Source organism: Rhinolophus hipposideros, assembly GCF_964194185.1.
Source record: "Rhinolophus hipposideros genome assembly, chromosome: 21".
Classification (NCBI taxonomy): domain Eukaryota; kingdom Metazoa; phylum Chordata; class Mammalia; order Chiroptera; family Rhinolophidae; genus Rhinolophus; species Rhinolophus hipposideros.
In genome coordinates this window covers 17,454,113-17,479,334 of record NC_138067.1, presented here as the reverse complement: position 1 = coordinate 17,479,334, position 25,222 = coordinate 17,454,113, and the positions used below count along the sequence as shown (strand labels likewise).

General features: G+C 52.3%; 1 protein-coding gene across 3 annotated transcripts; it reads right to left on the bottom strand.

Annotated features, from left to right (window-relative positions):
* Nucleotides 1-55: 55 nt before the first annotated feature.
* PSKH1 (protein serine kinase H1) lies at nucleotides 56-24,180 on the bottom strand. 3 transcript variants are annotated; one of them, XM_081030713.1, is made up of 4 exons: nucleotides 24,072-24,177; nucleotides 14,349-15,375; nucleotides 6,935-7,028; nucleotides 56-2,295 (listed from the first exon to the last, which is right to left on the bottom strand). In XM_081030713.1, exons 2-4 carry the CDS (start codon nucleotides 15,303-15,305, stop codon nucleotides 2,255-2,257), a joined length of 1,092 nt encoding a protein of 363 aa, XP_080886839.1. In that variant the 5' UTR covers nucleotides 15,306-15,375; nucleotides 24,072-24,177; the 3' UTR covers nucleotides 56-2,254. The 3 variants fall into 3 exon arrangements, with proteins under 3 accessions (XP_080886839.1, XP_080886837.1, XP_080886838.1); XM_081030711.1 differs by lacking the exon at nucleotides 6,935-7,028 and having other exon boundaries at nucleotides 24,072-24,180; XM_081030712.1 differs by lacking the exon at nucleotides 56-2,295 and having other exon boundaries at nucleotides 6,691-7,028.
* Nucleotides 24,181-25,222: the final 1,042 nt, after the last annotated feature.

The window sequence follows — 25,222 nt, the reverse complement described above, 5'->3', positions numbered from 1 at the left end:
CCCTATCCCTCCTCTTCCTGGGTAACCCCTTGGTCCACAGCAAGGAGCCCGGGCTGTCGGAATGAATGGGCAGCCTTCCCTGGGGAGGGCAGCCTGTTTATTGAGTACAGAGGATACAAGTACAAACTGAGTACACAAAATAAATAACTGCACATTCTCCATCCACAGTCCATGGCATAAAGGCCCGAGTCTCCAAATTCCCTCTGTCCTACCTTCAGGACCAGGCCTATCCTGGGCAAGAGAGGAAATAATCCCGCACGGCTTCAGGCCCCCAGAGGCACTTTGGAAAATTGGGGGAGTTCTGAAGCCATAGGGCTTGGGCTCTCCATTGCCTTGTGCCAGGGGCCCTGAGGATAGAAAGAGGGGTGTATAAGGCACAACTGACTTGGCCCAGAGTGGTCTCTTTGGCTTGGTTTCCCACTGGAGGTGGGAAAGAGGGTCTGGCCCAAGGTTACCCACTGGGAGGAAGTAAGGGCCAAACCCTCCCCGCTGGAGGGGCCCTGCAATCTACCTAAGGCTAAAGCTGGGCCCTGGCTCCTTCCACTGAAAGCAGCTCTGGAGGGAGGGGGCTTAGGTTTTAGCCCAGTTTGTGATGGGGGAGGCACCATAACTGACATGGGGATGGTCTGGCTCAGGCGTCTGGGAAAGCAGCCACCTAATTCCACTCACCTCCTGCAGGGGCTCCCTCTAGCCTGAGATTCAGGGGGACTCAGACTGGAAGGGTAATGCTATGAAAGGAAGCGGGGACAGGCTGGACAGGGCAAGGCCAGCTGTGAGAAGACCAGTGCCCCAGGCACTCAGGGTTCAGAGGCAGATCACACAGTATGGCTAAGTTCCAGGGGGAGCTGCACAGAAGCTCAGCAGAAAGGGAGAGTTGAGCAGCCCAGGGACCCTCCCTCAATGCAGCAGCTCCTTCCTTCCCACTCCCTCTTGGAGGATGAAAGGTGGGCACGGTGGTCATTACTAGGCTGCCTATACTCATGCCAGACACTAGAGGGCGCCTTCATACAGCTGCAGAGGAGGGAACAGCAGAGCTTGAAGGGAAAGGCAATGGGGAGTACCAAGGGTAGAACCAAGACTGACACCAGAATCCTGATGGGGCTCTCCCAGCGAAGCCCCTGCCCTCTGCCTTGACCCAGGTGCCCCTAACCCCCAGGTAGCAGCAGTGGGGCTCCCTTTAATCCCCCACAGTTGGGAAGGAGGCACCTGGGGAATAGAGTGGGCATCCAAGGGAGAGAGGGAGGTGATAGTAGGTTCTGCAAAGGAGGCACTGAGAGTGGTGGGCTGGTAGTGAGGAGAGGCTGGAGCCTGGAGCAAGACTACTACCAGCGTGGCCACACAGTCCAGAAGGTCCTGGCAAGTCCTGGGGCCAGGAGTGGTCTTTGTGCTCTCCATGAAGGAAGACAGATCTTGACTGGAAGGAGGGGGCTGTTTAGACTTAGCCAGGGGCTGAGTCTAGCGAGGCACAGGCCTTGTGCCTACCTGGGCCTCTCACTGGAGCATAATCCTGAGGATCAGGATGCCATGGAATGTGGGGGTCAGGGAGGAAGGTTTGGTGGAGGAAAGGGGGGGGTTCCAGAAGTAACTGTCCCAGAGAGTCCTGGAACCACAGGACACCCTCTACCTGGCCCTGCAGGTCCCTTTGGTCTGGGAAAGAACCAAGGACAAGAGGTAAGGGAGACTGAAGGCCAGGTCCTGCCCTTTCCCCAACTTATACCAGAACAGATGGCCACCAAAAAGAGCATCAGTTCCAGGCCAGGCTTCCAGCCCCCTGGGCTCCCTCCTCTCTGTCACACCAGGCCCAGGCCCAGACCCAGGGTGAGGACAGGGGCTGCTGAAGGCACACAGAAGGGGCTGGGGCCATTCACCTACTACTGGCCATACAGGCTTATCTCCAGAGAGGGCATTGGGCCCAGATGGCACAGCAGTGTGTGACCAGGCTGGGACCACACCATGTCTCCACCACTGCCAGGCAGCTCAGCCATTGTACTGCTGCTGGTAGCGCAGGTTGAGCTCCCGCAGCTCCCGCTCCCGCACACGGCGTGACTTGTTGGAGCGTGTAGAGCGGCTGGAACGTGTAGACTGGGCAGATTTGGTGCTCTGGCAGCGAGAGGAGGCACGTTTGAGGAGGTTCTGGGAAATGGAGCGGTGCAGATTCTTCATGGACGAAGAAGCTGCCATGCTCACCACCCACGGGTGCCTCAGGGCCTGCAGTGCAGTCATACGGGCACTGGGGTCCACTGTCAGCAGGCGGTCAATGAAGTCCTTGGCCAGGTTGGACACGCTGGGCCAGGGCTAGAAGTCAAAGACAAGCATTAGAGCGAGAGCATTCGACACTGCCCTCCCCATCCCGATGCCACCGCCACAGCACTCAGACCTGTCCAGCGTCCCTGCACTCTCCCCCTAGGGAGAGGTACTGCCTGGCTCCTCCCAGGTAGAGCAGTCAGGGCCTCTCTTCCCCGCCCAATACTGGCCTAGGCCATAGAACAGAGGCTGCTCTCTGGGTGACAAGGAGTCTGACAAGAAGAAACAGCACCCCCCATCCCCGCAAGAAGCAAACTTCTAAGGTGCCCTGGACTCAAAGCCTGGCTCAAGGAGGTGGCCCCTGTCAAGACCCTCCAACTTACACCAGGACCACGATAACTCAGGGGCATTTAAAGACAATGACCCAAACCTTCCAGCATATCCTAAGTCAGACTTAAGCTCCAATCCCTGGAGGTTCACACCAGGCCAATTAGAAGTGAACTGTCTAGTCCTTAAAGAGAGGTCCACCCTCCAACTGACCAAGTGGTGGTGGGCAACCACTGCAGGCCCCGCATTAGCCTGGCCTCCCAGCCATGGAAAGGAAAGGAAACAATTCAAGGCAACTAGATTTCACCATCTGCTGAGAGGAGAGAGGTTCTTGCGGGCCAGGTGGGGACCAGGACCCTTCTCAGGGGCATACTCCAGTCTGCGTGGCCTCTCGAAGCCATGCAAGGGCTCTGGCAATGCTCTATACCAGCCTCATTTTAGTACATTCTGTTCCCAGGGAGGAACCGCACAAAGCCTGCTCTGCCACATACACCCACGGCTACCGCACCTCAGCCACACAACAGGCAGCTGTCCATTTCAGGACCTCAACCTGCACGGCCTGTCATCACCTAGCTGAATTCTTAGGTTCTCAGGGTAAAGGACACTTGCTCAGATTCCTTCTTAGCCCCCAGTGCTAAGCAATTATTTCAGCGATTTAAAGTTTGTTCCCGTTAGACCAGAGTGAGCTGGATGAGCCCCAGTGCCTGGTGCTCATCAGGCTCAGTGAGTAAATACCCCATGAATGGCACCTGATGGGTGCTCTCCCCTGGAGCTGCTTCCAGGCTGTGGGGCTCAGGCAGGTAGGGCCCAGATGCCCTTGGCCCTGAAGCCCCTCTGCTGGAGGAGGGCAGACACAGCACTGCTCCGAGTCCCGGGACCCCCCAGGGGCACTCCAGCCTGGGCGCTGATGCTCCCCAGAGGGTGGCTGGCTAGGATCTTTGTGGAGCCTGTGGCAGATGACGATTACCCTCTTTCCTGCCAAGTGAGGTCTGCCTGTTCCACTTGCACCCAGGGAACCCCTGGAGGCACTCTCCAGGGGGATGAGAGCCCACATTCTGGGCAGCTGCATGCCTATGCAGGGGACACACTTACACAGTGACTGTCGCTGTCCCAAATCGGGCTCCCTGACCTCCAGCTCCACTGCCATTCCCTTCCCCACCAACGTGCAGGGCTGGGGCAGAGAGAACACTCACCCAGAGTCCTGCAGAAGGCACAGGGCTCCTTGCAGTTGCTACCCCTAAATGCCCTTTAGAAGGCAAAGCTCAACTTGTACTGAGCTGAGCTGGAAGAAAGTGACAGAGACCACATTTCCAAACAGCCACCTAACAGGGTCTTCCTCACCAGTGGGTCAGCTCCCAGAGTTTCCTGGGCAAGTACTGGCCCTCAGGAGGAGGGCGGGCAGTCAGGGCCCAGACAGGCCCACAAGTACCTTGCTGCTGGAGAGCTGTGAGGGGGTGCGGGGAGCCATGGCCGCCCCCACAGACAGCCTGGTCCATGTTCCCTGTAGGCCTGTGCAGCTCAGGCCTACAGTACAGCAGCCAACATTCAGGCGGATTGGCCTGGGCACTTGTGGCCACAGCTTTTGGCTCACAATTCAAGAAAGCCCACCTGAGCACAAGGAGCCAATGTGAGGGGCCAGCCAATGTGGACCACAGACACTCACGGCCGCCCACGTCACTCATTTAAGAGATAGAAGAAAGCAGGCACAGTGGGACGGCTGGTGGACGCAGCAAATCCACAGCTGGACAGGTTGGGTCATGGGGATGCAGCTTTTATGGTCTCCAAGAAAAGGAGAAATCACTGGGGAACACATTGCTGCTCAGCCTGGCCTGTTGGGGCGACAGCCCCAAGACAAAGCTGGCAGCCTGGGCTAGCCAAACAGGATGTTGCCCGTTTCTTGGTCTAGCTAAGACAGAAGAGGGGCAACTCCTCTGCCATGAGAATAAATAATAGCAAAGCCGGACTCACAAGCCAGGAACTTGAACATGGATGAAATGGAGGCCTCTTTACATCCACACCCAGCCAAACCAAGGCCCCCTGCGGTTCCAAACTAGTCCAATGCAGTCTTAGCTGGGCCTCTTACAAGACCCAGCCTGTGGGCTGAAGCATCTCCATCTCGAGAGTGACAGGCACACAGCAGGCACTGACCCCTGCTGCTTGTGGAGCGGCCAGCCCTGTTAGTGCCAAAGCATGTCAGATCGATCCGCCCCCCTGCCCCCCAAACGCTCGCCTCTCTAATTATTTGTGTACGTGTGGGTGTGTGCAGAATGCCAATGGTCTCATTTGTCTGCCCAGCCCTCTCTGGCAGATCCTTGCTCTCCCCATCTCTGAAGAGCTGTGAGCAGCTGGGCCAGGTGGGTCCCTAAGCCAATGTGACTCAAGCCTTGTGGCTGAGAAGCAGGCGAGGCCAATGGCACCCAGCCTAACATCACACCCTGAGGAACTAGAAGCAGGAAGTCAGACAAGCCAAACACAGCGAAGGTGGCTGTCACCCAGCCTACTGACAGTGGGGTAGGGCTCAGGTTGACTTCCAGAATCAGGGCCCTTAGGAGCCCTGCTGAGGCCTCCAACCGGGCTCAGAAAGGAAAACCAAAGCTTTACATACTCCCATGGCCACACTTCCAGCCCCATATCCGATTCAGCACCTCCCAAGAAAGCAGTCAATACCTGCAGACCAGCCCACCTCCTTGCCCAACATACCCGGGCCTCTGGAACCACACGAGCACGTGTCAGCCTATGACTGACCACCAGGAAGTATCCCGGGCACGAAAAAAGAAAAATGGTGACTAGTCATGCCCTTGGGTTTCCACAGCTCTAACTACTGGCTCTGGGTGAAGAACAGAACTCTCTCCTCAATATACTTGGGCCCAGAGAAGGACACACATGGGCCACAGGGGCTGACGCAAGGGAGAGGCCCCAGCTACCACCTGGCCAGTCTCCCGGGTCTCCCACCTATGTCTGGGCTGACATGGAGCACAGGGTACGGAAGCAAAGTTAAAATGTCAGCCTGCCTCATCTCCAGACTCTCCGGTCTCCCCTGCTGTGGGATCAGAGGATGGCTGCAATACCCAGGATGACAGGCTACGCCCTGCTTTCCACAAGTCTCTCCCGAGCTGTGTAGGTCGGCATGGGCTCTGCTCCGAGACAAGACAAAGAGAGGCGATGGGAGGAGGCTTCACCTCCACCCCGCCTCCGACCTAAGCTGGCTGCCCTTCTCCCTCATCCATAGCCCCCAGAGTCCTTGTCTCTTGTAGTGAGGGTACCTGTGCCTGATGTCACAGCAGAGAGGAGGGACCTCTCCGTGGGCACTTCCTTACCAACTTCACCCTCCTCACCCTCCTGCTCCTGTGGGACGAGTCACTCCTCAGTAGCAGGTCCAACCTTCCTTCAGAGGGAAGCACCGAGGCCCAAAGGGCTTTGCACTCCAGCGCAGGGACGCACCTCCCTTGTGCCCAGCCCCATAACTTTAATGCTAACGGGCCTGGCAAGAATATTACCCAAGCCACGACCAGTCTCACCCAGAGCCCAAGGGCTAAAGGATTAAAGGATGGAGTCAGCTCTCTGGCCTCGGCTGCAGAGAGAAGAAGTTGCTTCTTTCTAGCAGCAAACCCAGCTCACAGGGCTTGCCCTAGACACCATCTGGCAGGCAGATCTGACCACTCTGAAGTGGAGGGAGAGACAGGTCTGGTGTCTCTTCTAAATGGCATCTGGATGACAGATTAGTGTTAGGCTACAAGCCTAGCAACCTGAGTTCTAGTTCTACCTTCTCTGTGTGACCTGAGAGAAATCACAGCCTCCTCACTTTTAATATGGAAGAGCTGAATACAATGAATTCTAAGTCTTTTCCAGTTTCTAAAGTCCTGGATTTTAAGAAGATGGCTCCCCATCTTTTGTCCTCATGTGTGTAAGGAACACAAACACAGCATCTAACACTTAAGCTTATTTGATCTCTTGATATGTATGGGTTCTTTCCCAGCCCATGATGATGCTGGGGAAGGCCCTGGCAGAGAAGGCAGCCCCACCAAGAGCTGCTAGGGGACGGAAGGGAGGAAAGAAGCCTGGGCTTTGCTCCCATGACTCAGTTCTTCCCTCAGCTTTGTCTCAAGATGTATTTCAGACCCAGCATTCCAAAGGCCTCCTTCCTGTACTTAACGTGGGCCTGAATGAGAGCAGAGAAAAGGGCACAGAGGAAATTCTGGGGACTGCAGCTTCAGGTTTACTCAGGAGAGCAGAACTAACTCTTAGTATGACAAGAATAGCACACATTGATGTTGCCCCCAAGGAAGTGTTTTGAAAACAAGCAGAATGTGACAGATACTGTGGCAGTGAAGACAGCATCCCCTCCTCTGGTCAAGACACTCACCATGCTGGTGCCTGGGCTTCCACCACCCTGGGACCAGGCAGGGGGTGGGTGGGGGCCGAGCAGCAGAAAAAAGAAGGACGTTGGAGAAGAGAGCCTGAGGGGGAAAAAAGAAGGAAGATAATAGAGTTTTAAAAAGAGGCAGAGAAAGAAGATACAAATAAAATGAGAAAAGGCATGACTACTTCAAGGTTAGTAAAGCTGTATTTGGAACGTGAGAAGAATATGAAATCTTGTGCGCTCCCCCCCATCCCTGCCCATTGTCTACAAAGTGAAGGACGGTGACAGGGTACAACTCGAGAGTCAAGAAATATGCCGTGTGTTCAGTTAGGAATCGGGGGGATATTGGTAACCTGTGCCAGCAACCCAGTAATGTGTGCTTTTAACAACATCCTGGAGCAGCCCTGGAAGGTTCTGGATGTCAGAGCCTGCTGCATAGTGCTTTTTTCTATTTCCACTCATGGGTTCTGTTGAAGCCAGGACCCAACCAGGATTTTCTTTTATTTTTAATTCTAATTTGCTTAGAATTCTAATTATTGAAACAGTTTGGAAACTTGATGGCTATGAACATATCACCCACACTGTGGCCTCTGGCCCCAGAGGCCTGTGTCCCTCAACCATGGGTACACTGGACTCAGCTCAAAGCAGGCGCTTCGTCAACATGGGGTGACAAGAGGAATGAAGAAGTGGAGGTGACAGCTTTCTGTCCAAGCCGGCCACGCAGGTACGCACAGGAAGGGTGACTCTGTGTGATGGGAGAACTGACCAAGGACAAAGAGCCTGAAGAAGTACGGCCAGTGGGGGGCGGCTGAACCAGTGGCTTCCGCCTGAGTGGGACCACGAGGGCGATGAGTGTGGGAGGCCATCAGCGGATTTAAAAAGGTCAGAATGTGGGAGAGACAACAGTCCCAGCAGCTCCCAGAGAAACTCAAGGGTCTAGAAATGACAGGGCCTGTGAGAGGGCAGAGCTATCCAGGTGGAGACAGACAATAAGAGCAGGAGAGGGAGGGGACAGATGGTGCACCAGGAATAGCTCTGAACACAGCCTCCGAGACACCCCTTTGTTGGAGAGGCCTTGGTGAGGGTTGGGGGTGGGAAACAGCCGTGATGAAAGGAAGCTCTGATCCTAGGTTAATGAGATGCTGTAGGCAGTCAGAGTAAGGCGTTTTGGTAGGAATGGCTGAATGTGTGATGTGGGGAGACAGGCGCCTGTTTCTGCCACCAGAGGAATGTACTGCTCTCTGGGGAGTGCGCACCCAGGGCAGCAGCGACACAGGGATGCCTAGAGGACAGGGCTCCAGGGAGCCAAGGGGGGGCCCACCAGGGGGATGCTTCCCCTCTCTGCTCAGAGCCTGCCTCCTGCTGCCACAAGAAGGGAGCCACTTCTGCCTGCTTCCGAGAGGTCTGCAATCAAGGGGGAGGTCTCCAACCACAGTGACCAGTGAGGGACCAAACCATGCTACCTCCCAGGGACCTGGACTGAGGCATCTACTCCTGCAGTGAAGGAGGGAGAGTTATCTGTTCAGTCATTACTGTGTACCGGGAGCTTTGGTGCGGTAGGATGGCCCTTCCTGAGGGGTTCTTCCTGGACAGGTATAGGAGCACCTGCTCTCCTTTTGGGCTCCTCGAATAGAGCCAGCATCGTCATCCAGCACTTGACACCCAGCAGCCACTAGCAGGCAGGCAAGGAATAAGGGCTCAGGGATGCCTCTGAGCAAAGAATTCTAAGTGTGTGTGTGTGTGTGTGTGTGTGTGTGTATTCAGCTACTGAAACAGACAAAGGAAAGCCATCCTCTGACTCTGGGAGCAGGGTGCAGTGAGAGGAGAATGGGGCGCTGACGATGGTCCGTCCACCACAGCCCACATCCACACTGGAGGTGGGAACATGAGAAAATTAAAGGCATCTGGCAGAATCCAAGCACGAGCTGGGCAACATGCCACCTGTCTCCCTGCATTCCGTCTGCTGCCTAAACACACATCCAGTCTCCAGCTCTCCCACGTCCCCCTATGGGGCAGTCCTCCCCATGGCTCTGGAGCAAGGTCCTATACCTGCTCACCCACCGCTCTGTTAGAGCATGTGACCCAGCCCCCACACGCACTGAACCCCTTCACATACAGAGCCCCACACATGCAACATCCTGTCTACTTCATTTTATTTTCAATATCCCAGGGCCAGATGGCAAGTTAAGAGTCACTTTGATAAGTGAGGAAGAGCTGAGAGGGGAATGTAAATGTCATCTCGCCCTGGGAACTCATCCTACTGCAGGGCTATCGGAATTAGGAGATGGCCCAACTCATTATCCTTGGGCCCCCAGTAGATCGATGGTCAGCCTGTAGTCCAGAAACCCACCCTTGAGAAGCCACTTCCCACCAACACTTATCCCCCAGGCAATGGCAGATGGCCCTACAAGGTCAGCCTCCTCTCCCACTAGGATGGTCTTCTGCCCAGCAGCACTCTCCTGAATGAGGTTCTGTGAAAGCCTGCGCCCCAGCCCATCTGTTTCTGGGGTAGTCACCTGGGCTCACCCACAGCTCAGACTGACAATTAAAGGTTGCTAAACATGGAAGGCAGCAAAGCTGCTGATGGCATATCTTTTCCATCAATCCTTCAAGAGCCTCTTCATCTGTCCTGCCTCTAGGAATAGAACTCTTGACAAAAACAACGACACTAGGCCAGCGACGTCATATTTCATGTCAAGTGAATCACAGAATCTCCCAGTGGAACCTTCACGGTCTCCTCGTGTGGGTCTACAGATGATGACTCACCTCGTGTCGTTCCTTTAGAAACAGCTGCTCCTGCCCTCCCAGGGCCTTGCACGACAGGAAGCGCGCTCTCTCAAGGTGGCTCTTTGTGTCTCCAGCAGCACTCACACTCACACAGGCCATCCTCACATCCACTGTGTCTCCCCATCACTTCCGCTGTGACCCTAGCATGGCCCTCTCCACTCCAGCACCTCCAGTCATCGGGTAAAAACTCACACTTCTCCTCTCCAAATCATCTGTCACAGCCTGTGCCTTCCCACCCCTCCTTCCTCTTCCGAGACTCCTGTGTTTGCTTCTAAGCAGGGCTGCTGGCCCGCAGCCCCCCAAGCACACTGCCAGTGAGCTCCTCACGTCTTCCTGTGAGTCCCACCGCCAGAAGACAGCACTCCAGCCAGCACGGGCAGCCCGGTCTGCCTGCCAGCCAGAAACTTTTGGGTCCCTTCTGAGGGTATCACCAACAGCCACGGGTACTTCCCTCAGGAGAAGCCAGGAGAAAGTATTGAGAGCATATGTACTGATGGACACACTGTCCTCAAGGAGCTCACAGTTCAGGGAGGAGAGAGAGGTCCCCAGACAACAGCCGCAGAAAGTGCAGAAACAACAACATGCTGAGGCACGTGTCAGGGAGAGCAGACTGCAGGATGGGAGGGCCAGGACCTCTGAAGTTGACATGGCCTGGATTCAAATCCCAGGCCTGCCACCTTCTAGCTGGGAGACCACAGACAAGTTCCTTAGTCTCACTGTCTTTAGTTTCCTCATCTGTAAAATGGGCTGTTGTGGAGATTAGAGATGTTGGGTATAGGACCCTCAGCCCCGTGCCTGGTACTCAGCATGTACTACATGACGACAGTGGTCAGCAGTATTCCGAAAGGAAGTAATGTTTGAATCGGACCTCTTAGAGCTGGTCAAATTTCTAAAGCCAACATTGGAGCAGAGGGGAAAGCCTGAGCAAAAGCTTAGTGTGGGCGTGTGAGTGGAGCAAACAAATGTCCTGGGTCTCTGGTGTGTGGGGAATGGGCTGGGCTAGATAGAGTACGCAGACTGTCAAGATCACGTGGGGCAGGGCACTGAAGGAGGACCCCCTCAGTGTGCTTCCTTCTGCTACTGCGGGTGTCAAGGCAGGACCACACACACTCTCCAGGCCAGAAGGCAGCCTGAGTCCTCTCTCCATCTGCCCTCACAAGCTGCAGGAGAATTCTGCCCCCTGCTCTGCCCTCTTCTCTTCCTAATCCACTGCTCACATGTACCCCATGGAACCCACTCTCTAGGATCCCTGGTCTGCCCCAAACATCCACAGGGGGCCAGGCTACCCCATCCCACACTGGGATTATTCCAACGGCCCCCAGTTAGTCTTCCTCCTGCTAATTTCCCATAACACTTTCTGCTGCATCCCCCTTCCCTATCAAGATCCCAGAGAGCTCCCTCCCACCTAACACTTCCAAACCCCGCGCAGCAGCTGGCACTACAAAGCTCCCGACACCAAACACCAGGCCTACCCACCCTTGTCAACCTCTGCTCCATACTCCCAAACAACGTCCTCTTCATGCTGAGGCACAGTCCCCCTCTCTGAGCCTCCGCCTGCTCAAAGCCCACCTCCTGCAGGAAGTCCTCTATTCAAGTCCACAGAAACCCCTGAGCCTGACAGGGGGCTGCGTGGACAGAGCCATCAGGAACAAGCTCACTGGACAGGACCTGGCATACATGAGAGACTACTATGAGGGGACAGGAAAAGTGTCCCTAGAAAGGTACCATGTCCCACGGGACTTACTGTCAGCTGAGGAACGCATACCTCTAAACCTTGCTGAGCTCACAACAGGCACTCCTTTACTTACACAAGGCGTGAGACTGGAACATTCCCCTCAACATGGCATGCTCTCACACAGGTTTTCGGGCAGGGCCTTCCTTACTCACTTAGATGGGCTTCATAAGAGCAAATGACTGTTGCACAGTGTAAGACAGCTCGATTGAGGGAAAGGGGCAGGGCCCAGCTCTACAAAGGGGGGCCAGCCCAGCCACCTGACCCAAGTCCCACAGCGCATATTCCAGACTGCCCAGGCCCAGTGGCTCTACGCCAAGGCTTGCGCTGGCATATGCCTGAAACAAGAGTTCATTCTGTGGCCAATTCCTTTTTCTCGTCTTTCTTCCCAAGCGATGTCAAGCCCCATAGGGATAGAAAACAGACCTTCTTGTCTCTCTGCATCTTCCCCAGGCGTAATTATGGGTAGACAATGACCAGCGAAACAGAAAGACAGATGTCTGGTCTCCAGCTCAGAGCGCCTGATCTAACAATGATGAGGACGCCTCACCCAGGAAAAGCCCAGATAAAATCCACCCCAATCCAGAGTTCTCTGTAGAAGGTAGTGGAATCTTTTTGAAGTCAGCCAAACTCCTGCTAACAGACAGTTGCTGTCGTGGCTGGCCAGGGATTTGACTCTGGAACTAGGAACTGATGAAGGGTAGTGGGGACAAAGGCTGGGCAGAGCCCCCCCAAACAATGGAAGCCCCAGCCTCATGCCATGTGATTCCAGCAGAGCAGGAAGTACAATCTCAGGACCCAGTCTGTGGCTACAGCAGGAGCAGGAAGCCTGAGTCCAGTCCCTCCCCCATTCATTTGTCATCCCACCCTCAAATAATCAATAGCCAGTTAGCAAGACTCTGCAAGCTCCAATTAGATAAACTGCCTGATCGACGACTACCAGAATCAGGAACTCTTGGGCAAAATGACAGACTTTTCTAAATAGTCTGTCCTTTGTCAGCATGTCTTCGGAAACTTCCCTGTCTCCCATAAGCTTGCTACTCCTTCTGCCAGCCGGATCCTCAACAGCCTGGCCCCCCACAGAGCTCCAGGGGCTGAAGCTCGCAGAGCACAGCAAGCTAGGCAGGGCTTAGGAACAACAGCACCTTTGTGAGGTACATTAGGGGTCCTCTGACCCGCTATGAAACCCACCCAGAGGGTGAGTAGGGCGATGTTTTCTGTGATCACCCCACCTGGGATCCCAGTCGGTCAGCGCTTGTTTGTTGACTCCGTTTGGAGCAAGGAATAAAATGTGGGAAACTTTAGGGGAGAGCTGGGGAACATCCAGTTTCTCCCTCACATGTGGCCAGCACTGAGCTGGCCTGAAGAGGAAGGCTTCCCTCTCCCTTCCTCACACCAGTGTGAGACACAGGCCCTGGGCATCCCCCTAGACAATGCCAGTCCCCCTCGCCACGACAGAGAAGTCCAGGACTGACCCTAAGACTACCTCTGGAAGCTGGGGGAGGATGATGAAACACAGGACCTTAAGCACGGAAGGCCAAGTGGGGTGAGGCTTTGGGTGACTCCTACAGAAAACGCTGCACATGGTCAACTGGCTGGGGCCAGAGAGGGTCCCGTCCAAAATCCCTGAGCTGCAGAAGGGAGCTCATCCCAGAACTCCCTCCCCTCCATGTGGGTTGTCTGAGGCATGGACACCTTCTCCGCAAGTCCAGGCCTGAGAAGGACACTCTGGAGAGCACTCTGTAGGGGACTTGGGGACAGGCCGTCACTGCCTTGGCAGAATCCTGTCATCCTACAAAGCCCACCTGACCTCCCTAAAACATAAAGCCCTAAAACACATTTTCTTCACAGCCTCCCTGAGCGCACCATTATGCTCGAGCTTGCAGCGTTCCCTGCGGTCATCCTTGTTTCCTACCCAGCCAGCATCTGCCTAATGACCAACCAGCTCTTCACTTTTTCTGCACCTTCCCTTAGCTCCCAGCACTGCTGTATTTAATGTATTTTTTCAGCTATCAGAATTATCAGTGGGTCAAAAGACACAAACTGATGTCCAGCTGTCTGAAGCTGGCCTGCAGGTTAGCATTTGTTGGCACACAAGGTACTGCTTAAATACGTATGTGAATTAGATTTCAACATTTTCTGGTTCCCTTTCAAAAATTGGAATGTATGGATACATAGGGACCTCACTGCTGTGTGACAAAGCTGGGCAGAGATGAGAAGCAGCTGCTCCTTTAGACAGGGCCTGGTCACTATAGCTTGCCCCAATCCCCACAGAGCAGATACTGTGGAGACGCTGGCCCACCTCCTCTCAGCCCACCTGAGCTCACCTACAGCTGTGATGTTCAATGCATGACAGCTTCCCACGACCAGTGCCTACGTTTCTCGGCTTCTTTGCCTGAGGACTTTCTCCGGCACTGGATGGCATTCAGGACAGCCCAGAAGTGCCAGGGATTTCACGCCCCCAAAGAACTTCCTGACTCATACAAGAGTCAGTGGATTAAAAACCACCCACTTCCCTGCCCCTCGGTGGTACACATTCCACGTGATTACTCACAGCGTCCCCAGCGCGACTGAGTTCCAGTGGCCCACAGTGGCAGCCCACTCCTTAATGTACCCTTTATTGGCTTTTTGCCTTTTGGCCTCACTTTCTCCATCTTCACTTGTGCTTCCTGGAATCACATCCCCATTAAACGAGCTGCTCCCACGTCCTTGTCACAGGGCTCCCTTTGGGGAAAACCCACACTAAGACACCCTACTAGTGTCACTTCAGGGTGTTTACAGCACAGGCCGGACCCCACCAGCACAGCCATCAGAGCACACCTCTCCGATGGAAACCTGCAGGACACCCCCGCCACACACATCAGGGGCCTCCCGACATCCCTGGGACAGAGCACTCACCTCCCCCGAGTAACTGTACTTGCCCCTGAGGATCTGCCGGTACAGCCGGGTGCGATTGTCATCCTCGAAGGGCATGGTGCCACTGAGCAGGATGTAGGCGATGACGCCCAGTGCCCACATGTCCACGGAGTTGGTGTACGGCTTCCGGACCAGGACCTCGGGGGCGATGTACTCAGGCGTGCCGCAGGTGGTCTTCATCAGGCAGTCGTCGCCCTTCTTGCGCGCACTGGCCAGGCCAAAGTCCGTGATGATGATCTTGGAGTCAGTGCCTGGGTGGTAGTAGAGCAGGTTCTCGGGCTTCAGGTCTCGGTGTGTGATGCCCAGTGCGTGCAGATACCGGACGCCATCCAGTACCATCTGCAGCACCCGCGTGGCGTCCCGCTCCGTGAAAGAACCCTTGGCAATGATACGGTCAAAGAGCTCTCCGCCGGTGGCCAGCTCCATCACCATGTACACACGCTCCTGAGTCTCAAACACCTCGACCAGCTGGATGATGTTGGCGTGGCGCACGCGGCGCAGCACGCGCAGCTCCGACTCACACACCTCCCGCCCCTCCCGGTACTTGGTCTCGATCATCTTGATGGCATAGGGCTGCCGGGTTGTCCGGTGCTCCACACGTACCACTCGGCTGAAGCTGCCGCGGCCAATCAGGGCTTTGATGTCGTACTTGGCCGTCACACGTGGGTCGAACTTGGCCCTGTACTTAGCCACCCTGGCCCTGCGCGGTGGTTCCGAGGGAGGCTGTGTGTGGCCGGTAGTGGGGGCACCAGGGCAGGGGTTGGCACACTGACTGGCTGCCGGGAGCCCGGCTTTGAGGGGGCCGACACTGTCCACCTCTGTGATGAAGTGCTTGTACACATCGCTCTTAGTGCCGCTGAAGGGCTCCACCTTCTTAACCAGATCCAGCTGCACATCCTTGGGTGGCTCGGGAAGGACCTTGCTTGTCCCACAGCCCATCACGGACACGGGGGCATCCTCTCCAGCAAGGCTGGCAGGACCTGCTCTGCAGGCAGCGCCCCGTCTACACCTACAGACAGAAGAGAGATCAACTCAACATAGCTGGGCACACCTCTGAAGGGTACCAGCCATCCTTCTCCCCCTTCCCCCTTGCCCCTTGCTAAACCTAGCCTGAAGACCTAAGATGGTTCCCTGGAAGGGTGGCTCTGGCCCCTGAGTGCTCGGAGCCCAGGTTTAATAGAGGGTCTAGATGAAAGACTAGATCTGAATTCCATGGTCCTGACTTACATCTTCCTGGGTCTGATTTTCATGCTGTTCTTCCACCCCAAGAGAGGGACAAGAATATGCACCAGGCTTAGCTGTCACTGCCCCCACCTCCTCTCCACTCTGCCTGGGTCCCTTATCCTAGCTGAAGTCCTCTGTTTTTCAAATGTTAAAATCATTCCTCTTATTACTCTGACTCATCTTTCCTGAAATGGGGGTGTGAAGTGTTGGAGGCCTGCTCTGCAACACCATCACCCACCACGGCTCCGAAAGCCGAAAGCCGCTTCTCCAAGGCCTCCCCCGGGGAGAGCTTTCCCCGGCCCCAGGCCTCCGGCAGGCTTTGATCCCCTGTAACCGCCACCGTCACGACCCTCTGCCCTGGGTCTCTACCCTAACCTCACTTTTTCCTGGACAGCTCCCTCTACTTTGCTAATGCACCATCTTTGTCGTGGCAGTTTGACATGTTGTTTCACGGTCTCTCACCTCCCTAGTCACCGTCGGATGGCTAAAAGGCCACACAAGTCCCGAGCTGGCTGAAATCAATCCCAGTGAACTTGGGAACACAAGCCTTGGCACACTGGCACCAGGCTGCCACCCAACAGGCATCATTGAAGAGGTAGAAGGAGGTTTAAGCTCAGAAAGGACACCAGCAGCTTTGTGCAGATGGACTCAGGCTGCGGATCAGGGCGCTCTGCTTCCCTGAGATAAGGATCCAGGTGCCTTCCCTGATTGTTTCCCAGAGATGTTCGGACCCTGAATACCCCGTGGCTGGTGGGGCCCTGGACAAGCTGAAGTGCTGAAGTACTGCTTTCCAGAGGTCACTTCTACCCAGCCACCCTTCGCTAAGCCTATGTGAGGGCCCGATGGGGGAAAGAAGAGGGCTGAGAATTTCCTGTTAATTATGACACACAGAATTGGGGGTAAAATGATCAGTTCAGAGCAAACATTTATTGAACATCTACTAGGGAATGAATAAGATATCCAATGTTGGTTATCTTTTAACACACAAACAAGCAAAACATGGTCAATAAACTCAGTCTAAATCAAGAGAGAAGCATAAAAACGGATAACTTCAACACAGCATGGTAAGTGTTCAGCTTGAGAAAACAATGGTAGATACATGCAGAATGATGCAGTAGTTAGGGAAAGCTTCCTGGAGGAGGTAACCCCCACACTGAATTTGGTAGTGTGAAGACAGCACTGAAGTTTTGGAAGGCAGGCAGGAACCAGGTGGTGGAGAGGAGCATAGGTTATAGCTAGAAGCCAGGACCTACCTGGAAGGTGATGAGAAGCTACCAAAGGGTTTACAAAGAAAGAGGGGCAAATCAAGTGTTTAGAAAGAAGTGTGAGGCTAAACTGGAGAAGAGTCAAAATGGACTAAACGGGCCGGTGAGGGGGCAGTGGCCCAGACAGTGGGGTGGAATAGAGACGTCGGCAGAACTGACAGGGACTGAAGCTGGACATAAGGGGTGACCGAGAGGAGTGAGGGCAGCCCTTCAGCACCTCACTTGGGCTCCTGGGCAAAAGGGTCAGGAGTGCAGGAAGAGGGACGGGTTCAGAAAGCGGTGGGAAGAGTTCAGTCTTGATGTGTTGCAGTGCATGTGGAAGGCCCACATGACGTTTACTGCAGGTCACTAGATGTAGAATCTAACCTTTGAAAAGAGCTGGTCAGGATCAGAGATTCCATGGCTGCCCAAGAGTGGTTATTGGGGCCAAGAGGCAACACCTACACCCATCCCCACCCACCCCCTTGCGAAGCCAGCAAAAGATCCCATCAAAAGCAGCAGAGACAGGCCCAGGCAGGTTTTGCTGCAGCACCTTGGAGGATCACAGGGAACCCAGAGGCCATCAGATTTCAGTGAGTTGAGGGCCTGAACTCAAGATGGTGACAGTGACCAATGTAGCCAACTCTTTCCAGGAATAAGCTTATCTCTGAAACAAACCCAAGACCTTGATCACCAATCCATCAGATAAAAAGGAGGAATTTGCATCAGATAAAAAGGAGGAATTTGGAGACCACAGATTGAGGGCTCGGGTTTTAATCAGTATGCTAAATCAGGATGTTTTAATCAATATGATTCTCAGCCCAGCCGAACGAGGTTTATCTTTCCTCAAATGAGAGGAAAAGATTTCTCCACCAACACAAGGCTCTTCAGGATATGCTACAATTCTCACCCAAATGCCCAGGAGATCCCACACAGCAGCTTAGGAAATAATGTTTAAACACAGGCATTTAGAAACAAGGTTCCTTTTCAAAGCCAAAGATTAGGACTATGGAATTTTACACACTCATCTCTTCCTTCAGGGAAAACTCAAGACCTCAATGTCGTAAAGGGTTACAGCTCAGGAAAAGGACACCTACCTGTTGGGCCAGGATTCCTGAGGCAGAATACAGGCCCCGGGTCCCCAAGAGACTACATGGTAAACAACGTCTACCATGATTCAGAGAGAAGACAAACTGCACAGGTGACCCAGCGCAGCCACTCAGATGTCACTTCTGCCTGGTGAAGAGGCAGAACTCTAGATCCACAAAATAAATAACCATTTCCAGGCATAAACACTGGCTCTTTCTGTTTAAATGTACATACCTAGTTTGGTCCTAATGAGAAAAACGAAAGTTTACAAAAGAAAAGGCTTGACTTTTCACTTTAAACAAAGCCTGCACAAAAATCTCAAGTCAGCAGTGAGAGAGCCAAGGATTATCTACCCCTCCCTGACCTTCCTTCCTCCTTCCTGGGACATAGTTGCTCTCACATTTGTTCCAATGAGAAACTCTTCACAGAAAGGCTGACACTGGTGACCCACCTTCCCAACTACACATCAAGAGTGGAGGAGAGGAAGTGCCAGCTCCGGGAGGGGAGAATGGCCCGAGAGCCAGGTGATCACAGCTGCTCCATGTTCCAATCACATCAGTTCAATTCTCTTTCCACAGTTGTCAAATGAAAAGGCAGACATAAGGACAGGGGCGGTGACTGACAAAACTCCTTCTGGGAAGGAGGGCAGAGTGTTTTCCGGCCCCAGCTCTCCTGTGTACGCCCCCAGCAGTGACCAGGGTGGGGGGTAAGGGCTGAGAAAAGCCCCAGGGGAGACGTCCCAGGAGGGGCGTACCATGCTGGCCATCACAAGTCCCTAGTCCCTTCACACCATCAATGCAAACACATCTGCAGAAAGTACTGAACTCTCTAGTCGACTAGCCTGATCCAAGCACTCCTCAAGAAAGGCAACCGTGTTGGACAGAGTGTGGCAGTGGGCGTTAAGTGAGTATTCGCACAACTGTCTTCAGCAACACACTACAGAAATGACAGGCTAAGAAAGGTAGAAACTTGTCCCAAGCCACTCAGATAGTGATGGCTGAGCATGGACCCAAAGCCCCTGCTGCTCCGTCCAGAGCTCCTTCCACTAGTAGGAGAGACTCTAGAAGGACCCCGGTTGGGCCTCACCAGGTCAAGGCCTCAATCCTTCCTACCACTCAGCTGGTGAATCAGCAAACCTTTTCTGAAGGGCCTACCTTCTGAAACCTCCATTCCAAGTACAATCTAGGTCACACTGCTCATTGCTGTACTCCTGACTGTCTTTGATCATTACAGTTGTCAGCCCCTTGAGGGAAGGGGCCACTTCTAGAACTCTCCGGCACCCAGCCAAGTGCTGAGCTCAGAGCAGGCATGTTTGTTAACAATGAATGAAAGGTGGTCTGGCTCTTGGATTCCTCTTTGCTGTAAGGCAACAATCCCAGAACCTCAGATATTTTCAAGTGGCATAAAGAGGCTACATTGGTGGTTAAACCAGAGCCGTGCTCTCTGGGTGTCTGTAAATGTCCTCAATAACAAAGGAAGCCAGAGCTCTCACGTCTGTTTGGGGCTTACAGATTGTTACCTGAACCCCAAAGCAGTTTGTCCACAAGCTGCCAGCCCTGACCCCATCTGTGTGGGAGGCCAGCGGCCTAAGAGCAAGGATAGATCCTGAAACAATTTCCTAAACACGGAAGCCAGGACATTGGGTGTCTCCCAGACAAGGGCCCACAGGCACCCAGCCCTCTTGAATAACCCCCCTTAAGACTGTTCTGCACAGCAAAGCTTTACAACCTTTTGCCTGCAAAGATTTCTATATTCTGCTACCATGTTTTGAAAGACTATCAAAATTAAGTAGGCAGTAACCTCTCAGTACTCCCAAAAATAAGTAACTGCTAAACTGCTTGTCTAATTATCATGACGCAAGAAGAGCTACGAGGCAAAGAAGCCTGTCACTTTAAACGAAAACCCCTGATCAAGGACCCCTGATCAGTTTTAGGGGGAACTATATGATTTTGCTTTCTGAAACAAGGAAACTGACATGCGGCCAGCAATGTCATTTTCAGAAATAATACTATGCAGCCATTTTCACAAGTATGCAAAGATATATTTGTGCAAGAAAATTCATGGCAGCATTCTTTATAATAATGAAAAAATGGAAATATAGCGACAAAGAAAGATACCAGTTACTTAACTTTATTGAGTGGCTTTGTGCCAGAATCCATGTCTGTGATGTATTAAGTAGTTTAAAACAGTACGTAAAGCATAAGTCCAACGAGTGATAAAAAAAAGTTATAGACATATATGTGGAAAAAAACATCCTGGAAGGGTAGAAGAGAAACTGTTTACAGTGACTGACTCTAGGTTGTAGTGTGGGAATGTGAGGGGAATAGGCAGAAGGAAGGAAGAGGGACTTTTACTTCTCATTTTATACACTTTATATAGCTGTTGCTATATTTTTAAATCATCCTCACATATTACATTTTTAAAGTTAACAAAAAATATATATTGTAGAAATGGATAGACTAGTACATAAGGGGGGAAAAGCTAGAGAAATACACACCCAATTGTTGGTGCTTGTGTCTAAAGACACTGCATTATTCACTCTTGTAATTTTTAACTTTTAGTATTATTTCACAATAAAAAGTATTCTGACTTTTTAGAATATAGTGACTTGGTAGCCCACTTCTCAAGGACTCCAGCTAGGCACCACTCCTCTCTATGGTAATAACTGGTGGGCAGAGACTCCTGCCTTAGGGCTGAGAGAGGGAGAAAACTTTAAAAGTTTCCTCCTCCTCATTTTATTGTGACCTCAACTCCATCTAAGATAGCTCACTGACTGCCTATCCCATCATCAGAAATACAGATTCTGGCAATGTAATTGGGGTTCGCCTTCCCAAATCCTGAAGTTCAACCCACAAACATTTACTGAGCTCTAGCTGTGGGCCGGGAACTCTACCAGGGATTGTGACAGACAAAAAGAAGGTAGCCATAGTCTCTGCCCTCAAGGAACTTACAGTCCAGATGGTTCCACACCAAGAGTCCCTTAATCCATTACTCTTATGATGCCCTGTGAGCCCTTCAAGGCTGGCAGCCTAGAAGGGGTCCCTCTGAGATCATTTTCCCCCAGCAAATGAAAACACATTTTTCTACTTTAGCATCATGGCAACAGAGGGCTGTATCAAGAATTAGTTCAGTGATGACCTAGACAACACAAATCAGCTTAATACTCACTGAGTAAGATTCTTGAAAGGAAAGAGAGTTCAAATAAATAAGTCTCTCTCCAGCTCTCAACAAACAGAATTGCGTCCCTTCTTCCAGGGCTGTACTTCACAAAATTTTCTATGTACCCTGCGGTCAGTGGGGACAGCTGCTCTCAGCTATCTCCCAGCTTAAGGGTCGATGCTATGGCACCTATAGCCCATTCATGTCATACAGTTGTGAAGCTCTGAAGGGGATCAAAGTTGCCCACATAACATGCTCACCTTTATAAAGTAAAACAGAAGGCCAAGCCAAAGTCTCACCCATTTAATTGTGAACATTTAACTATGTGACTGACAGAGAACCCCAGTATCTAGTTCAGATTCCACAGGCACTAAGATACGCAGGGGTATACCTTCCAGGTGAGGAGCAACTCTAGCTCAGTGCCACAGGCAAAGAGGTTTCCTGAAAGCTGCACTTTCTCTAGCTCACTAATATAACTTAAGTGCAGGAATTGCAACCGTGTTTGCCCAAAAACAAGTTGTCGTGCGGGCTGTCCGGAGGGGCGGCCTGCGGGGTCTCTGTTCCCGCTCCCCACATAAGAACGCAGGACATGGTGAGGCCAAAAAGGAACACCCACGGAGCCATAGGTAGGGAAGTCATACCGCTATGGTCTCACTGGAGGCTGGGTTTACACGACGTGCGACCTGCTGTCCACTTTGCTGCCAACCGACCAACTCTCCTCGACTCTCCTTACTCTCCTTCAGTCTCCTCCTTCACTCTCCTCGGCTCCCCTCCGTAGCCAAGGCAGTTATATCAGTGACCAATGGCTTAATGGCTATAGCTGATGGCCAACCAGCCACAGCTGACGGCCATCCACTATCTGAGCCAGCACCTCTCCACATGAGGCCGAGAGCCTGGAAACCGCTCTCTGGGGCTCTGCCCCCACACAAGTCCTAGCTGGACAATCGGCTCTAATGCATCTTTTGGAGCAAAAATTAATATAAGACCTGCCATTATTATATTATGTATTATTATATTATGTATTATTATATTATATATTATATTATACCTGGTTTTATATTATAAGACCGGGTCTTACATTAATTTTTGCTCCAAAGAACACATTAGAGCTGACTGTCCGGCTAGGTCTTATTTTCGGGGAAACAGGGAATTAGACCTGGACACTTTGCTTATCGTATTTAGCAAACCCACCCACTAGTGAGTCAGCATTCTGAATCTCTTCTAGGGGAATGGCCAACTACAACTGCCCTGAGTAGAGCAGTTTTGTCAGAGGTTTTCCTGATGACCAGAAATGACTACTGAGGAAATCACATAGCACAAGGCAGCTTCATACATGAGGCTTGGTCTGAAGAGAAAACAGGCTTACTAAGATGAGATCTACTTTTATAAGGGACACACTCTGGAAAGAACCACCATTGGTGGCTTCCATCTGCTGAGTTCCAACTGAGCTAAGTGTCTTACAGGCACTCTCACTTCTCTCTACAACCACATAAAGTAGAACATGATTATTCCTATTTTGGAATGACCAAACTAGGATTCAAAGAGCCTCAAGATCTCATAAAAACCAAGAACTGACTCCCAGTCTTTTTGACTCCAAAATCCATACTTCTAACCACAAAATGTACTGCCTCCCCAGAGTATGGGTGTAAAACTGCAACAGCAAGCCACAAAGCACAGCTAGCCATTCCCACTAAACAAAGATGCAACAGTCTCCTGGGGGCAGTGAGAAAGATCTTCAACCAGGGAGCACAGTAGTCACCTGGAGTTTTTTCTAAACATCAATCCAGATTCCAGATCTTCTGAACCAAGCGAGACTGACTCTTGAATTTGCATCTAGAAAAATTACTGGTCACTGGTTTGATTCTCACATTGGGCCAGTGAGCTGCGCCCTCCACAACTAGATTGAAAACGACTTGACTTGGAGCTGATGGGTCCCGGAAAAACACACCGTACCCAATATTCCCCAATTTAAAAATATAATAATAAAAATAAATAAGATACAATCTCCAAATCCACCATCATGTGACACATGATCTACTCAACAGCAGTCTCATGAATAATAGTACAAAGGAATCAATGGTTACATACGAAGCAAGGGAGGCTTTTCCAAGGAAATTAAATCTAAGGCGAATTTTAAAGAACTGATGTAAATGTTCCTTACTGGTGAGTGGAAGGGGGAAAGAAGAGTATTACAAAATGAGAAAACTGCACATCTAAAGCATACGGGTATTACACCACAAAGCTAACAGAAGGCTCACAAGCCCCAAGGACAAAATATGTAAACAGAAGGCAGAAGTGCCCAGGTGTTGACTTCAGGGTACAGGCCTCCACCAGATAATGAAGAGCCCTGAATGCCTTCCCCAGGCCTTTATCATGTAGGCACCCAGGAGCCAGCTTTAGGCAGTGAAGGACTTACACAGATTTTCAGTGGGAATTACTACTGCAGCAGCTTCATTTAGGGCGAGTGAGCATGGGCGGGGGAGGGGCTGGGCTACCCTCATAAGCAGAGACAGGACTGGCTTGCAGGGAAGGTGACCCGGCTGTACTCAGGCCTGCTTTTCCCCCAGACTGAACAAGGAAGCAATCAGTTCCCCGCCAGCCCCTGTAGTTAAGTCGCAAAGGAGGGGTGTGGAGTAGGTGCCGGACTCCAGAAAGCAGTGAGGACAACCGAGTTAGTTCACCATGACGACGCCGGCGGGCTGAACAGCAGGCAGGGCAGCTGACCGCGTCCACCAGGCCCACGCGGCCTCAGAGCCGGGCTACCCAGCGCAGCCGCATGTTTCGAGGCCAGCCCAGCCTCGGACACCGGGAACCCCGAGCAGCCATCGCCAGGCCTGTTCCTCTGCCCCGTAGGCCCGGGCACACCGGGCACGGGGCGAGGACTCCGGGCTGGGTAAGGACAGGCCCGGTGTGCCAGGAAGCGACTATGGCCACATTGCGTCAGCCCCTCCCGCCCATCGGGCCGTCGCCCTGGGCAGGGCCGCCTCACCTCACGGGGGCGGCGGGCTCTTCGGTGTCTAGGCGGCTGTGCTGACCCTCCCCGGGCCGAGGCCACGGCCGCAGCCGCCGCCGCCATCCTCAGGCGTTAGCGTCGTGGCGTCATCACAGAGCGCGCTTGACGCCAAAACAAACACGGGCCGCCTACGGGGCGGGGCGGGGTGGACCCTCGGAAGGGCCGGCTACGCAGTTGGCGGCGCTCCGAGTTTGGCCTGTCAGTCAACGGCTTCGGGGCAGGGGCGGGAAGCTTCTCGGCGGAGGGAGGTAAGTTTATCTGTCGCTCAAAGTAGCTTATAAACTGGGGGAGGAACCTGTTATAGAAAAAGGAGGGACCGCGGGAAGTAGGGAGAAAGTTTTGGGTTTCTAAGGAGGAGAGAAGGCGCTCTGTCGTACGAAGCTTGGGACACTGTGCGTTTCGACAGAGGTTTCTGGAAGTATCTCTGGAACTCCGCAAAGGAGTAATGATTTAAATTTCATTAACAAATCCATTTTTGAAAACTGCAGTTAAAATAATTCAGGCACTCGGATATGTTAAATTTGGCCTCCATCACAGAGCAGTTAAAATGGTTAACTTGAAGATTGGTGAAGTCAGTCTTGGGCCAACTTCGGAGTAACAGATTTTTGTTTGTTTTAACTTTTGTCGTTATTGAATTTGAGTGTATCCTAAGACAGCAAAGCAAGTAAATTAAAAAAAAAATGTTACCATTCACAATGACTTCTCTATAGGATCAGAATCGTTTCACTACTTTACAGTCAACCCAAATTGCAGGGCAGGGGGGGAAATAGATACTGCAGGTAATAAACAGATTGTACCCTCTATCTGTCTTCCTCATTTCAGTCTGTTCATTTATTCAAAAAGTCTTTATTGAACACTTCACACATGGACCTGTCTTTAATTGGCTGTATAAGCTAACATTATACTTGAAACCTAAAAATAAATTAACAACAATGAATATCATTTTGTGTTTTATTTAGTAGGGAATCATAAGAGATTTTATTTAAAAATGAAAAACTTTAAAAATTGCTTCCAAGTCTAGTGTGATTAGAGGCATGGACTTTGGGGCTGAACAAACCTGGGATCATATCCCAGCTCTCATACCTCCACAGCTGTGTGACCTTAGGCAAGACATTTGCCCTCATTAA

Excerpts from the sequence above, each read along its gene's own strand:
- PSKH1 (XM_081030711.1), bottom strand. The coding sequence starts at position 15,305 with ATGGGCTGTGGGACAAGCAAGGTCCTTCCCGAGCCACCCAAGGATGTG. Across the intron at positions 2,296-14,348 it reads AGTACAGTTACTCGGGGGAG|CCCTGGCCCAGCGTGTCCAA; the intron begins GTGAGTGCTCTG and ends TTTGACTTCTAG.